The sequence below is a fragment of the Phyllosticta citriasiana genome, assembly GCF_038021145.1.
Source record: "Phyllosticta citriasiana strain CBS 120426 chromosome Unknown IWZ02scaffold_3, whole genome shotgun sequence".
In the NCBI taxonomy this organism is placed as follows: domain Eukaryota; kingdom Fungi; phylum Ascomycota; class Dothideomycetes; order Botryosphaeriales; family Phyllostictaceae; genus Phyllosticta; species Phyllosticta citriasiana.
Genome location: NW_027117280.1, coordinates 1,978,068 through 1,993,449, shown reverse-complemented (window position 1 = coordinate 1,993,449; position 15,382 = coordinate 1,978,068). Strand labels below are relative to the sequence as shown.

General features: G+C 53.0%; 6 protein-coding genes across 6 annotated transcripts; 4 read left to right on the top strand and 2 right to left on the bottom strand.

Annotated features, from left to right (window-relative positions):
- Positions 1 to 501: 501 nt before the first annotated feature.
- On the bottom strand, positions 502 to 1,435 carry IWZ02DRAFT_190936 (PHF5-like protein). The gene is made up of 3 exons (XM_066762433.1): positions 1,211 to 1,435; positions 986 to 1,160; positions 502 to 926 (listed from the first exon to the last, which is right to left on the bottom strand). The coding sequence occupies exons 1-3, from the start codon at positions 1,225 to 1,227 to the stop codon at positions 792 to 794; spliced, it is 327 nt and encodes a 108-aa protein (XP_066625550.1). The 5' UTR covers positions 1,228 to 1,435; the 3' UTR covers positions 502 to 791.
- A 175-nt stretch (positions 1,436 to 1,610) lies between these two features.
- On the top strand, positions 1,611 to 3,135 carry IWZ02DRAFT_515003 (putative nuclear protein SDK3; the record flags this gene model as incomplete). The annotated part of the gene is made up of 3 exons (XM_066770630.1): positions 1,611 to 2,069; positions 2,123 to 2,191; positions 2,245 to 3,135. The coding sequence occupies 3 exons, from the start codon at positions 1,611 to 1,613 to the stop codon at positions 2,647 to 2,649; spliced, it is 933 nt and encodes a 310-aa protein (XP_066625549.1). The 3' UTR covers positions 2,650 to 3,135.
- A 256-nt stretch (positions 3,136 to 3,391) lies between these two features.
- On the top strand, positions 3,392 to 4,682 carry IWZ02DRAFT_488483 (epoxide hydrolase-like protein; the record flags this gene model as incomplete). Its single annotated transcript, XM_066769468.1, has 5 exons — positions 3,392 to 3,473; positions 3,527 to 3,579; positions 3,650 to 3,757; positions 3,856 to 4,305; positions 4,356 to 4,682. 5 exons carry the CDS (start codon positions 3,392 to 3,394, stop codon positions 4,680 to 4,682), a joined length of 1,020 nt encoding a protein of 339 aa, XP_066625548.1.
- A 1,957-nt stretch (positions 4,683 to 6,639) lies between these two features.
- On the top strand, positions 6,640 to 7,419 carry IWZ02DRAFT_445210 (chaperonin 10-like protein). The gene has a single exon (XM_066767151.1). It carries the CDS (start codon positions 6,881 to 6,883, stop codon positions 7,139 to 7,141), a length of 261 nt encoding a protein of 86 aa, XP_066625547.1. The 5' UTR covers positions 6,640 to 6,880; the 3' UTR covers positions 7,142 to 7,419.
- Positions 7,420 to 8,279: 860 nt separating this feature from the next.
- IWZ02DRAFT_431049 (uncharacterized protein) lies at positions 8,280 to 9,785 on the top strand (the record flags this gene model as incomplete). The annotated part of the gene is made up of 3 exons (XM_066766126.1): positions 8,280 to 8,556; positions 8,612 to 9,124; positions 9,175 to 9,785. 3 exons carry the CDS (start codon positions 8,280 to 8,282, stop codon positions 9,783 to 9,785), a joined length of 1,401 nt encoding a protein of 466 aa, XP_066625546.1.
- A 2,289-nt stretch (positions 9,786 to 12,074) lies between these two features.
- Positions 12,075 to 14,184, bottom strand: IWZ02DRAFT_514995 (major facilitator superfamily transporter; the record flags this gene model as incomplete). Its single annotated transcript, XM_066770629.1, has 5 exons — positions 13,605 to 14,184; positions 13,292 to 13,542; positions 13,207 to 13,240; positions 12,256 to 13,162; positions 12,075 to 12,195 (listed from the first exon to the last, which is right to left on the bottom strand). Exons 1-5 carry the CDS (start codon positions 13,759 to 13,761, stop codon positions 12,075 to 12,077), a joined length of 1,470 nt encoding a protein of 489 aa, XP_066625545.1. The 5' UTR covers positions 13,762 to 14,184.
- Positions 14,185 to 15,382: the final 1,198 nt, after the last annotated feature.

Genomic DNA, 15,382 nt, shown 5'->3' with positions numbered 1-15,382 from the left:
ATGCTGGAGTTTGGTCGTTGCGGCCGTCGCGAGAGGCTCATCTGCCCCGAGCGGTGAAGTTGGCGGTCGAGACGACCAGGCTTACGTCATCACTTGCCGGTCGCTTGAATCACGACATGAAGCTCACTTGATCCGTCGACGACATACACTTCATTTTTGTTTTTCGGTGGTCTTCGCGAAGCGATGTAAATCTAGGACGAGTCTACCCAAATTGTATCGCTGCTGCCTTACCAATGATTTGCCTATTATCAAAGGCACCGTATGTTACTATTTCATAATTGACCATCCCCAGACCTCATATTGCGGTTGTCTACGTTTGTTCCGGTGGTTCACATATTACAAGTAAAGGTGTAAGAAACTCAGTATCGGTCAAGCAGATGTCTGGCTTCACGAGTGCGGATTTCCGAGATTGGGCATGGCGTGTTCCGGCAATCGAAGCCTGGAGAAGGCTACGAAGGACAGCAGATTCTGGTTCTGTCAGCACGATGGACCGCGTAACATCACGATGCGACCTGCACAAGTGTTAGCTCCGGTCCCGGCTCGAGGGCAGAAGTTGCCGAGTCCCAAGGAGATATCGTCAAAAAACACCTAGTAAGAACCCGCGGGGACTGGACACACGCGCAGGGACGGGCAACTGTTGTAAAGAAGTCAATGATTGTTTGAGCCTTGCTTTCCTAAAAAGGCCTACCATCAAAACCGCGCGTATCGTCCCAAGTAATCGAGCAATGGACAACTCGATGAAACCCTTTTCCAGCCACCAACTCCAAAGCGCCAGTCTTTCGCTCTCGCGATCAATGATTTCTGAAATTCTTTTTCTGGTAGAACAAATCTGTTCTCGAACTTCCCAGGTTGATGATCTTGGGACAGCCGTCGCGGTCTTTCTCCAGGCGCGTGCATTCGAAGCAGTAGAAGGCGTCCGAAATACCCTGTAGATCTCTTGTGTCAGTCTCCTCTCACGGAACACGTTGTTTTCCCAGCTACTCACCTCGCCGCCGCAAACAACACATTTGTTTTGGTAATTTCCAAAGGAGCACTCGTCGCAAATGCGCACCAGAGTAGTGGGACGAACGTAGCTGTCGCAGACCGGGCACTTGCCGTCGCACTTGTCGCAGAGGCGTCCGATGGCGATGCCTGGTTGCTTGCGGCACATTACCAAGTCGCTAAGGAGCTGTTAGCATAGCTTCATCCCGAGGCGCGCGCGAAAACTTACGGGTGGTGGCGAGACATGTTGACGGAGCGTGTAGGTTTCGCAGTGACTGTGACTGGACGTGGATATTTAGTTGTAGCGCAGGTCGACTCTCCGGCGGCGAAACTGGAGTTATGAGAGGCAATGGATTGTTAAGCGGTGGTTCATGACGGAGCTCCCGTTCGAAGGAACTTATTCGATTGGGAGATAAGATAAGATGCGGAAGCTTAGGCCGCCTCGGCCCGGCGCCACACGCTGTTTGGATCATGTCGCGTTGCCGACGCCGTAAGATGCACTCTGTTCCTCCCGTTGCGCCTAACATCTCTGCCATTGCTATTGATCTTGTCGCTTGCTAGTTCCCGACATGGCGGAGGAAGAACCGTGAGTACCACGCATCAAAACCACAAATTCCTGCTCACCCGGCATGTTCAGAGTCCTCGCCTCGGCCGTCTTTGTACCTGACAATTCCCCGCCTGCAACCTCTCCACCTCGCGACAATACCTCCCACAAACGAAGACAGTCATCACTGTCCGACACCGGTAGCAAGCGCCCTCGTCTCAGCGTAGACAACACCAACAATGAGTCCCAGGATGGCCCATTGGCAGAAAACACGACAGACCGCGCAGCCGATCGTCGTGTCGACCGCCGCAGGAACGGCAATGTCGAGGAACGCAAGCGCGGACAACGGTTATTCGGAGCGCTACTAGGCACACTTTCCCAAAGCTCCTCGTCGGCGGCGTCAAGGCGGCGAGCGGATATTGAAAAGAAGCAGCAGGAGAAGCTGAAGCTACAAGCTGAAGAGTTCGATCAACAGAAGAAGCAAAAGCTGGAAGATTTGCTGGTGGTGAGACGCAGAGAGCAAAAAAAATTTGACGAACAGTCGGTATGGTGGAACCCAGGATTGAATGGCACGGCAGTCACTAAGTGCTCAAACAGATGCGCATCCGGCATTCCAACATGCTTGCCGTGTCCCACTTTCTCCAAACAGAGACTGAGCCTAAGCTTGTACGCCACATGGTCCATCATTAGGCTGGGGCGTCTTGCTAACATGCCTGTAGTACTATAAACCCTGGGAGCTAAAAGAAGAGGAAGAAGAGACCATCAAAAAACAAATTGAAGAGGCCGAGGCAACTGTTGACAGGGAGCTCGAGGAATTTGACCGACAGAAAGAGGCTGAGAAGCAGCAGGAAGAAGAAACAAACGGCACGGAGATCAAGGACGAGATTGACGAGCCGGCGGTCACGGTGAAGTCAGAGACTGGTAATGACGAACGACTTACGTCTTTGGAACAAGAAGCAAGTGAGACTACTAGAATCAAGCAGGAAATCTCGGAGACGCAGCCGCAAGCTCAGCAGGACGACGACGATAACATGAGAAAGAGAAACGACGACAAGAATGATGAGCACGCGCACGACAATGGCGAAGAAGTGCTGGAAGCGGAGGAAGACACTGTAATCTACTAACGCCTGTCTTGGGGCCTGGGAACAAGCTGGTCCCTTTGGCCTCATCTATCACTAACGTCCCCGTCTTTTGAGGATTTGTTTGGGCACAGCATGATACCATGGCGATTTGTCCAGTCGATTCAGGATTTGGTCGGCTCAGAAAGGGCGACGCTGTATATTAGCATTCGATTTTCAGACTCGAACGGACCAAAACAAAAGATTACTAATCAAGGGTTACTGATGGAGCACTTCGGCAGAGAACCATCGTCGGCTTTCCATCAGAGTAGCACATGCAAGCCAGTAGCCCAGATACTCGATTTCCTGAGCAGATCATCCCAGACCATTGCATCACTGTCTTCATGTGTCATCTCGTCCGCCGCGGCTTGGCATGAGGGGTCGGATGACGGTCTAGTCCGCTGATGAACAAGTCCATACGAGAAAGATGGCCGCTTACAGTGTCAAAAGCATCCATGCATTACTCAGCGAGCAACTGCAGCATCCGGCATCCGCGTGGCGAACGGTGGTGGCATGACGGGGAGGTGATGACTCGGCAGCTCTGAACGACCGGCGAAGACCCGTTCAGGGAACCTCGGCCTAACTGATAGGGCACCTGCTGCTCCGTAAGTTTTCGCCCGTTAAACGACGGCACAGACCAGACGGATTATTAGTATATTAGCGACGATTGTCACCGCCCGTGACGTGAGACATAGGAGGTGCTTTGTGAATTTTGTCTCGTTGGCGGCTTCGAACATTGATCGTCACCATGGTGTCAGTTGCGCCGATCGACCCTGTCTCTGACCCACGTATCGAGCACAAGACGACCGTCCTCAATGGTCGTACTTACCGTATGTCTGCAAAAGAATCTTGCCATGGAGAATCGAAGAGCTAACGGTTCAAGATTACATTCTCGGAGTGCCCAAGAGTGGACAGTTCAAGGCTACCATTGTTCTCGTAAGGCAGCAGTATCCGACTGCAACAATCCGAGGTGCCTCTACTTACGCACAATCGACTTGACTATCAGGTCCATGGATGGCCGGATCTCTCGTTCGGCTGGCGGTACCAGATTCCCGCTCTCATCGAGATGGGCTACCGCGTCGTAGCCTTGGACATGATGGGATATGGCGGTACTGTAAGTCTTCCAGAGCAGGCTGCAAAATACCGGCTCCAAATATATCAGCCTTCGACCGCTTCTAATCCTCATTTCCTCAATTTTTAACTCCCCTACAGGACGCCCCAAGAGTTCCCCCCGAGTCCATCAAGCTCTACGGCTTCAAGCGCGCCTCGGACGACATCGCCGAGCTGGCCCGCCAACTCAACGCGCCTCAGATCGTCCTGGGCGGCCACGACTGGGGCGGTGCCGTCGTCTACCGCGTCGCACTGTGGTACCCGTCGCTCATCTCGCATGTCTTCGCCATCAGCACGCCGTACGCGCCGCCCAGCAAGACGTACCTCTCGCTCGAGGACGCCGTGGCGGGCCCGCTGCCGCAATTCCGGTACCAGCTGCAGCTGGCGGCCGGCGACGCCGAGGTGCTGACGACCAAGGAGCAGCTGCGCAGCTTTTTCAACTTTGTCAGCGGCGGCCGCGGGCCTAATGGCGAGTACGGGTTCCACCCGCTCAAGGGCGTCGTTTTGGAGAGCCTGCCGAAGCTGGAGAAGGGCCCGTTGATGACGGAGAAGGTGAGTTTGCCTTTTGACTCGGGAGGAATGGGAGATCTGACTGTTCGCAGGAACTCGACTTTTACGTCGAGCAGTTCTCGCGCAACGGCCTGCATGGCCCGCTTAACTGGTACCGCACGCGGCGCGCCAACTTTGAGGACGAGCTCGAGCTCCAGAATGGGCCCAACATCGACGTGCCCGTCCTCTTCATCGCGACGGCAAAGGACGCCATCCTCAAGCCCGAACTGTCGCACGGCATGGAGAAGTTTATCCCCAACCTGAGCCGCGCGAGTGTGGACGCGGACCACTTTGGCCAGTGGGAGAAGCCCGAAGAGATTAATGCTATTGTGAAGGAGTGGAGTGAGAAGGTCGTTTTTGGTGGCAAGGCCTCCCTCTAAGCTCTCTTCTTTGATGTTTCGGGCATGTGGCTGGTTGAGATCAATTTCATGCATGGCTGGCTGCATGAAAATGGACGATCGCAGCATTTATAGCAGGATACGCCTCGTTGCATTTCAGCATGATGAGCATTGACTCACGAAGAAACAAATAAACAAGTTCTGAGCAGATTCAAAAATGTGTCTTACTTTCAGCCCCTGAAGTCTCGGCTTCGTGTGCATTTGCGCCTTACTCTACTATTCCTGTGATCTTTGAGTTCAAAAACGTCTCCCTCGAAATCAAGTCTCGATTTTTGCACTTTACCAAACTAATTCACCAGCCATACACCTCTTTACCACCTTCACGCCGCCGCAATGTTGGGACAGCACAAGGAGTGGTGCTTGGAAAGAGGAGTTCAATCTCACGCCAAACCTGGTCCTCAAATCGGCGTGAGACACAAGCAAAATTTTGACTAGGTACAACATCTCGGCTCCCATCATTGCCAAAACCGGCAAGTTGATGTGCCGTGCCAGCTGGTCCGAGCACAGATTACCTGGCTGAATTGTCCTCGCAGATGCAGAGTTGCTTCCTTCTTGGGGCTAGCAGCAATGTAGGTGAAGTGGGTGTAGATTGATGATATTCTGCTGCACAGTTCGCGGCAGAGGCTCTACTTCTGCGCAGGTGTGTTGCTGCCAGCGAATCGCAAGATCAAAGAGGAAATGCGATTCTCCCCAGTCAAAGTTGTCGCAAGTGAAGCCAACAGTAATGAAATCTGATGTTCCATTCGGCGTTTCTAGACATGGACAGGCTGACATTCAATGTGTCTCCACCACCTTTGACAAAAGTCAACAAATATTGATGGCTGTCGTGGCTTTGCATGTGCCAGCGCACCAATCTTCGCCTCTGATAGGTCGACGTGCGTCCGCGAACGCTGGACCCTCTCTTGTGCCTGCGATGACTGTCTTGATTAGTAGCAGAATGAGCGTTGGGCAGGCTTGTGGCAGTCCAGGTCTTCCAGAGAGCTACAAGGACCCCAGGATGAATTCTTCAATGCCGCTTTTATGCCGGTGATAATATCACCATGTTCAGATGGTAAGGCTGGAGCGTCCTATTCTACTCGTGTAGCTAGTGATTGTGTTCGGATGGGGATCTTTTTCGCAAATCTCTCTCTATCGCGTCGGGTGCTTGCAATTAGGCATTCGCGCAGCACGATTCTTGAGCGATCCTGACGGCCTTTTGGACGCTTTGAGGCGTTCAAATTCCTCATGCAACGTTATCAGGAGTTGATGTCTATTACGAATGAATCAGTTCCATGTTTGATATTTCCTTCTTGGTCAGCAAGCGATGACAAGGTAGCCTTCTTTCTTGCCTTGTGTACTGCAAAGTCTTTCCGTTCCGAGAGTGCCTTACCTTTCAGCAGGATTCCAAAGATCAGAGATTATGATTATGCTGCTTTGGACGTGTCTCTTGCTGCATAGAGAAAACCATTTCCAAGATAAGAAAATGGGGTTTTAATGTGCCAGATTGCGTGCACAAGTTTCGCATGCAGCTATGCAAGCCAGTCGTTCGGCCCCTGAGAGGTGATCGAAATCGAGGCCAATCGAGTGAGGATATGACGGTACTCCCATCTTGGACCGCGCTCAATTGGAGGACGTGTCTGCTTAAAAGGAGAGTGAGACGAACGGACTGCGAGATAATCTGATCGAGGGTGAGCGTTCTATCGTTATGATATGACATGACATGCTCTTAGGGGTTGGTGAACTCTTTGGTAAACGGTCGAAAAGATTTGAATGTACATCCTACCGCGAATCTACCGTAGGAAATACTGGACAGGGGCAAGAGCGCGAATCGTTGAATGCAGCAAATCAGCAGGGTCTGGAACAGATCCTCAATCTCTCTTCAAGAAGGTGCGGCGAGGCAGCCCCAGGACTGCAGTTCAGTATAATGCTGTTGGCAAAATCGGAGAACTAGAGTAAAGCTCTTTGAAAAGGTAGTCATGGCACCTTCGGCATTTGCAGACCAGCCCGCGGACCACGCGACCTCCGCATCGTATGTCTTTGAACTTCTGCAGTGTTCGGTACCCACCATCCGCTTGAAGTGGCTGACCCTATATTTCAGGAAACCAGAACCATCGCGCCCCCACTCACCGGAGAGCTGCAGATTGCGATCAAGGCCACGGGGTTATGCGGCTCAGACTTGAGCTACTCTACCAAGTTCCGCAATGGGGATGTTCAAATTTCTCGCTCCACTCTCTATTGGTCACGAATCGGTAAGGCTCGTTGTTGGCATTGGGGAACAGGGCGAGGGCTTCAGGCTTGGCGACCGTGTGGCCATCGGAGTTGGTGTGCCTTGTGATTATTGCAGGAGCTGCCAGCGAGGGCGGTACAATCTATGTCCAAAGATGCGCTTCAGGAGAAGTGCAAAGACTGTCCCGTACTTTCAAGGCACCTTGCAAGACAGAATTAATCATCCTGCAAGGTAGTGTCATGGGTACGTCTTTTTGCCATGTTGAAGAGCTCGAGACTGATGTTTGTTTAGAGTTCCGGATCACGTTTCCATTGAATCGGTGGCTCTTCTGGAGCCGTTGGCCGTGGCCATCCACGGAACAAGGAGTCACGGCCATTATTTTTGGTGCTGGGACGGTTGGCCTGCTCACCGCTGCGATGGCTAAACTGACTGGTGCCACGACTGTAGTCATTGCAGACATCAATGTTGGCCGAGTAAAGTTTGCTCTCGACCACGGTTTTGCGACAAGCGGCCATATCGTCACCGACAGCTCCAGTACGGTCAAAGAAGATCGGATACATGCTGCAGCTAGACAACTTGCCAATGATGTTGTGGCGATAGCCTGTGCTGACGAGCTGAATGCCGAAGGTGGTGAGGTAACGTTTGAATGCACAGGAAAGGAGGTTTATATGCAGGCCGGGCTCTGTGTAAGTCGAGAAGCCTTGAGATTGTGCATAGTTGACGATTTCACCTCTAGGTAACCAGACCTGGAGGAAAATGAATCATGATGGGCATGGGGACGCCTGTTCGAACGCTGCAAATGTCGGCGGCGCAGTGGAAAAAGGTTGACATTCTTGGTGTCTTTCGATGTGCCAACACATGTACGGTTGGCTTGAAGATTAACTCCTCTGGGTTATTACCGAATTTAGATGCAATGATCACGCATCGCGTTCAAGGATTACAGGCGGCACGCGACGCTTTCGAGCTCGCGGCGAGAGCAGCAGACGACGATGTAAACCTCGTCTTGAAGGTTCTCATTGAAAACCGAGCCAGGAATCGAGGAGGCATTGTAAATGATCAGATGAAGTCTGTAGGGTCAATATATAAGAGAGACATGGGAAAAGACCAGTAAAGTCTTGTAGTGTTGTCGTTGACAAGGGACATGGATGGAATTGAAGGCCCAACAACATGAACCTAAACATCCGGCGATGACGCTCGCTTCCGCTGCGAACGGTGGTCCGTGCTCGCCGCCGCATGTGGCTCTACTGTGCTTTGCTTGACCACTACAACTTCACCACCTTCAATCCTCTCCCCAATACAGCGCGACCAGCTTCCTCTGCACCACGGCGCACTCCAATCTCATATTCCCAGCCTGCCCGATGAGACTGTCCAAAATGGCCGAAGTCGCAGAAAACCCGCTCATATCAGTCACGAGAGCTTCCGACACTAGCCCGCATATCCAACTGCACCCTCTGGTCCTCCTCACCGTCTCAGACTACATCACGCGCCATACCCTTCGTCAACAAAGCGGCCCAGTGGTGGGCGCTATAATAGGCCAGCAAAATGGTCGCGAAATCACAATGGAGGTCGCGTTTGAGTGCAAGCTTATTCCTGGCGAGGATGGCGAGGCCCGGATAGATCACGACTGGTTCTGCACACGACTGGAGCAATGTGAGTTTTCTTTGCTAGGAACAGACTTCGCCGATTTCACTAAAAAGCTTCGCAGACAAGACGGTGTACAAATCCCCTGCCTTGGACCTTGTCGCCTGGTTTACCCTCGGGGCACCAAATGGACCTGCGCCGCACCACCTGCCCATCCACGAATACATCCAGAACGTACATAATGAAACATCGCTTCTCCTCCTCTTTCACCCCGAGTCTGTGCTGGAAGGCAATGCGACTGGTGGCAGATTGCCGCTGGGCTTGTATGAGAGTCTTTGGGAAGGCAGCAGTGGTAGCAACGACAGGGGTGCGGCAATGGATATTGACGGCGCAGCACCAGGCCAAGGAACGCGGTTGAAGTTCAGAGAACTGACCTACGCTGTCGAGACTGGCGAGGCCGAGATGATTGCGGTTGACTTTGTCGCCAAAGGCGGCGGCAACGCGACGGAAATTCCCAAAGCTTCCACAGCGGCAGGCCCCAGCGACACAGGCAAGGGCAAGGGAAAGAAGAAGTCTGAACATGTGAATGGCCCCATCAACGAGGACTCAGTCCCTCTCTCTTCAGAGGACGAAGAGCGTATGTCACAGATTCAATCCATATCCCGACCCTTCGCTAACGAGACACAGTCCTTGCTAGCCTGACCGCCAAAACGAACGCCATTCGCATGCTCCGGACACGCGTCTCCCTTCTCCAAACCTATCTCGAATCGCTGCCCCCGAGCTACCTCACCGATGCCTCCATTCCCATGACCACCTCCCCCTCGGAACAACCCAATCATGAAGTCCTTCGCTCCATCAACTCCCTCGTCTCTCGCCTTCCGCTCCTTGCGCCACCCGATCGCGAAACTTTTGCCCGGGAAGCTGCTGAGCAGCGTTCCGATGTGGCGCTGACATCGCTACTAGCTGGAATTACCGCCTCGCTCGCAGATGCCAGCCAGTTGGGCAAGAAAAGCGCCGTGGTCGAAAACGCACGTCAGGCAAAGCTCATGAGCAGTAGTGGGGGACCACCTGGCCTAATGCGCGGCTCTGGCGGATTCGGTCGTGGCAGCGGAGCCTTTGAAGCGGAGAGCCTAATGGGTGTGGCTGGAAACGGCGGAATGGGAGGCTCTGGCAGCGGTGGCCTTGCCGGTATGATGGGCTCGGGATCAGGTGGAGGCAGAAGTTTTGCAAGTCCATTCATGAGCCCTGGAGAGGGTCGGAGCGGCGTGATGGGCATGATGGGCCGTAGGGGTGGTTGATGGGCTGACAGGAGAGGTTCAGAAGACGATGGTCGGATTTTTTTTTTTCGTTGCCTGGGCAAGCAAGGCGTCTTTGGCGTCGGCTTTGTCGGTGAAAATGGCTGGAAGGCATGGCCCAAGGAGGCCACTCACATTTTCGGAGGTGGATACCCATCTTACGTTGCTCTAATCAGGACCGCTTGCTCTCGGCGAGGCGCGACAGGGAGCAAAATAGTCGGACTTTTACAGTGTTGCATGGCAATGGCAGGCGGAAAGATTCTGCTTCGACAAATTCACGAAGGAGCAAAGACGCGAGGCGAGAGAAGAGAATAGGCATAGTACAGAGACCCAGACAATCAAGTAAAGATCATGAGCCCATACACCTTTTTCGACCGTCGTTGCAGAACATGATGTGAAGCACTTCATCATCTCATGACGTTGCCGAAGAAACTGTTACAACTCAACTCATCCACATTCTGGCATTGGATAGAAACAGCCACGGCATGTCATCCGTGACCCCAACCGCCGACAAATAGCAAGTGACCATGTCTCCCGCTTTCACTGCCACAGCAGTGTGTATGAGAAGACATTCACGATAATGAGAGAGAGGAAGAGAGCGCCGACAGGATGTCGCTTTATACACCCTTCCCACCCACCCCACGGACCACTCACATGCACTCCTGAAGCTGCCGTGATCACGCTGTCAGGCACATGGCTGCCCCTTACACGTGCCGTTCGCCGTTTTCAGTGAATGCTCCTCGCGCGTGACGCTCGCCGTGGTCATGCTGTCACGCGGATGGCTGCTCCTCACACATGCACGCGGTGTTGCGCGTGATGAAAGGCATTTAGGGGGAATACTCTGCACAGCAAGATGAAGTATACCGCCAGAATGGCTTAATCATGAAGGGTGTCAGCTTTCAATGGAGTTGAGGAGGGAAACTGGTTCCAAACTTCGATTTACGATGACCCAGAGAAACAGGGAACGAAGAAAAGCAGCCGGAAAAGTGCGCGACACATGGAGTCAGGAGCCACCGGACGCAGCGAGCAACCTTGCTTGTCATCCTTCAAAGACCGTTCCAAGGCGCATGTTGAAAAGAAGAGGGGTGAAGGATGGAGGCGAGAGATTTATACACGCGAGTCCTCCTGCTGTCACAGGCCAGCTGACTGACGCTGTGACTGTGATTTTCCACGTGCCATCGGTCCAGCTGGACACTGTTATAATACACTGCTTTGGGGAGTCTGAGCAGGACATAATTGCTCCCGCACTGTCAATGAAAGCAGTCGGGTCTTTAAATACGAGCAAACTCAGGGGAAAGAGCGAAGGGGAAATTCAGTGACCCATCCGCCTACACCTCGCTTTCTGCGGTAAAGGTTAGCAAAGGCAAGCGTCTTCACGACGTAGAAACGCAGGACAGCACTAGCCCACCACACTTATGGCATTCCAGGAGCAGCAAGGAGACGAAGTCGGAGTGCCGTGACTGTAAGCGCAAAGAAGACAGACAAAGACAGTAGGAACATCTGGCTTTGGCATCGAAGCCCTCCAAGTCATCCATGAAGGTGTGGTGGGAAGTGAAGAGGACAGTTTGTAGGACGTTGGAAGTTCTGTTATACCACCGCCACCCAGCTGGGTTTGATCACACGTACTCGCGGCATCGGAGCTTGTGGGAGACGCACGGGTGCGGCTGAATGACGCATGTGGGCTTTGGCTGCGCGAAGCCTGTGATTTGGCTTGTGATTGAGCTTTTGAATGGGACTTGGAAAGATGTGGCGCGTGGCAATTGACGAAGAGGCCACGTAGAGACAGGAGAAGGACAAGAAGAAGACGGATAGGGGCCCGCGACTGCGACTCCTGAAAGGTCGACTCTGGAAATGTTTCGGGGTCAACAATGAGGATGGCGCAGGCGCATCTTCACCAGCGTCTCATGATGTTGTTGGAAAGAGGTCAAGTTGTACTGTGAACCCCGTCATCAGATCGAAATGACAAGTCCTTGGACTGCTGAAGTCGAAGAAATGGTCGAATAAATGGACAAACAAACAAACCAGCTTATAGAAGACATCGCGAAAGCGGAAACAGAGGCAGAGTGTAGAATGCGTCGAGAGAGTCTGCATCTTTGTTGCGAAGGGTTGTCGCTGTGGGGACGAGGAAGAGAGAATTAGTGGTGGTTGCTTTTATACTGACGATTCCAGGCGCTGGCACATGGTCCTCAAATCTGTCACGAGTCTTGTCACCAGACCTCGCACCGGCCAGCCCTTCACAGTCGCTCCCCTCACGCTCGCTCAGGAGCACCAACACCTTACCGGAAAATTCTGCTAAAGGCCCCCGTCATCTCTGCCCCTCACGGCTACCGAGGGCTGTTTACCTGCCTCAACACTGGCGTTGTCTTCGTGCTCCCTTTCAGAGAAAGATACGGCTGAGTTCTCAACTTGAGGACTATAGGACAACCAGTTAGCAAGAAGGCTGTAGCAGGTACAGTGTAAGGAAAATACTGACTCTCTCCTCTTGACATAAAGTCGCAGCAGATGAGTCGAGATAATCAACAAGATGGCTGATCCAAGACAGAACGCATATCCCTTGGGATATCTCGGAGCCTCGACAGTGGGCAAGACCAAGAGAGGAGTCCAAGCCGTGGAAGACTGGGCAATAGCGTTGATGAGGACCAACGTAAAGGACCTCTCCGCCGGCGAAGCTCGCAGTTGAGTGTTGACCCAGCCGTGGAAGACGCTCGACATAGCAGGCGAAGCATAGATGGTGGAGTAAGCGAACCACTTAGCCGACTCAGGGACGTTCCAGATGACCAAGATGATCAAGCCGATGATGTTCCAGGTGTGCGACATGGTAATGGCCCAGGCCGGACCGAGGACGAGATCTGAGGCGAAGCAAACGAACAGGGTGTAGAAAATACCTAGACCAGGAGCAATCGTGCCGAGTTCGTTCACCTTGGCCTCGGTGTACCGCTTCAGACTCTTGATCCAGAGCAGGAAAGCCCCTGAACTTGTGTGGATGCCGGCGTTCCAAAAGAAGCAGTCGACGAAAATGATGGCCCAGAACTGCGGCGACAGAGACACCCTTTTCAATGCGTTCAGCTTGAACTTGCCGTGTGAAGTGTGACCGGCGCGCTTCAACCTCTTGACACTCAACTCGATGTTTTCTCGCTTGAGTACCAGGCGGTTGGGCTGTTCGGGCGTTCCAGGGATGACGAAGTAGCCCAGAATACCGATTGGAATTGTGATGATGGCACAGATGATGTACATCCATCGCCAGCCGGCCAGATCATTCACACCGTCGAGTCGTGCCGACGCGCCGGCTTGAATGAAGCCAGCAGTGAGCGTGCCCAAGGACAGACCGACGTAGAAGATGCCGCCACGCCGGGCAATTTCGTGGCCACGATACCAGGATCCTGCTCGAAGTTAGTTCGTGATTGGAAGCTCGACGAGTGCTGACCGAAGAGGTAGTGCATAGCCGGGAAAAAGGCCGCCTGCAATAACAGTCAGTGACCAACACTGCTTCAACGCACTTATTGACTGACCTCGAACCATCCGATCAGGAACCGGTATGCCGCCAGCTCAGCATAGCCCGTAACGCGGTACTGTAGAAGAGTGAAGATGCCCCAGGCGACATCGAGAAACGGGATCAACCAATGCATCGGGATGTACGTGAGCAGGAACATGATCGGAATCTGCCCCACGACGGCACCAATGATGTAGTAGGTTTGAAGCTGGACGAGCTCATTGCCATGGAATCCAAGGTCCTCCTTGAGCCCAGCGACATATGCATTGTCTGTCCTCGTCAGCAACCGAAGCAACACAGCGCCCATGAACGCTTCGAGTATGGGAGCTCACTGAGATTGGCCTGGTCAGTATACTTGACCCAGTAGGACAAGACTGCGTACGGAACAATCAGGAGGTCCAGCCGCAAAATAAGCCTCTTCTCCTCTGGCGTATCAGTATCGGCAAACCATTGGATTTTGCACCACTTCTTGTGCGGTTGGAAAGCCATGATGGAGACGACGAAAACAGCTGGCAAAAGCTAGCCAAACATGGCGTCGGATTCTTAAGCTTTCAGTGCTGCGGCTCATTCCACATTGCAAAGTCGCGCCGCCATTTTCTTCGCACGCGATGGGGCCTGAGCCATCTTTGACCGAACCTTGCGAAGCGGAACTTGGCACTGGAGATGACCAAGGAAAAAAGGCGGAGACTCGTCTTCACTGCGCAATAGGATCCGGCATGAAGACCGACGGAGTGCGGCATGAGGTAGGAGAAGGACGTTTGGAAGGGCAATTGCGTCATCACAGGGCTCATTGATGTGAGGAATTGGCTCATTCAACCCACCAAGGACCCCGTAACGTCTTTTCCTGGGTGCCCCTTGAATTCCAGGCGTATCTTGTGGGAATGCGCAAAGGAAATGGCAAAAGGGCAGTAAGCTATGTTCGAGAGCTCAGAGTAACCCCTCCATCTGCGCGTAACGCGTTCGAGCACGTCTCTGACGTGACTTCGATATCCGGACCGGGGAGGCATAGAGTTATCCGTCTTTGCAAAAATGAGATTCAGTCGATTTGCTTTCTCCTCGGTACAAGATTAAGGAAGCTTCAAGCGCAGTACATTGTGCACTGCTGTGTTTCGACGGTGGTTTGTATCCCTACGCACAGACCAGCGGTTTCCAGTTTCAAAGGCGAGCCGAGCCACATACATCATCAGCCACAGCAACCAGCCACGCCTTCCTACTACAACGCAACTAGTAGGCCGGCCATCTCCCCTTTCTCTCCAAGAAGAAAACGTCGGAAAGCCACAGTCACGCTCTGCTAGCCAATGGAAGACACGAGCGCAAAGACAGTATGATGTCTAGAGCCACGAGCTCTTCCCCTCCTCCTCCTCCTCCTCCTCGCAATGCCGTGCGCACAGAAAGAAACAGTCCACAGCGGTGACAGTGGCTTCTTTCATGCCAAAGATTCAAGCACTGGCATGCGCAAGCGGAAATTCGTGACAACTTGATGCAGCAGAGGCAGGAGCGTGGTCGCTGGGAGCTGCCGATCGCGGAGTTCTTGAAATATAAGTCGGGTGCGTCCAGACAAAATAGGTGATAGCACAAATTCCATCTTAAGCGGTAGCAGGTTAGCGGTGCTGACGAACTTGGAACAAAGATAAAGGCGTCCGCCAACAGAATGAAAAGATGGTGTCCCAGTCCCCCGATGTTGATGGAAGCGCGGCAAATGAATTCGAGAACCAAACCCGACGTTTCCGACTTTGTCGAAGACAGTGAAAACAAAAAAAGTGTCAACTATTGTATTAGGCCATTCCGTCTTCCGCAGAGCACGTCGTCGCGGCGAGCATATCGAAGCAAGACAGCCTTGACACCGCGTCTTTTATACCCAATAAACCCGGCTCTCACATGCCCGCGGACGACCCTTTTCAAGCGCAGGTCCAGACCACGAGCAGCCGTAGTCCACCTGACTGACCGCAGAGCCCTCGTTAAAGCGGCCTGAGCGTAGAAGCGGGGTGTAAATTCGACTCCTCTTGCACTTCCAGAAACTCTGCAAAGCAGTGCAGTCTTTCAGCAAGCTGCGTTCACTCAAGCACAGAATAACTGCTGCTGTCTTGCACAAGAGCAGGAATTCGAAAAT

What these genes read in the sequence shown, in the direction of transcription:
- IWZ02DRAFT_190936 (XM_066762433.1), bottom strand. An exon ending in GTGTTGTTTGCGGCGGCGAG is followed by an intron (nt 927 to 985) that starts GTGAGTAGCTGG and finishes AGAGATCTACAG; the next exon opens with GGTATTTCGGACGCCTTCTA.
- IWZ02DRAFT_445210 (XM_066767151.1), top strand. Translation starts at nt 6,881, where the DNA reads ATGGGGATGTTCAAATTTCTCGCTCCACTCTCTATTGGTCACGAATCG.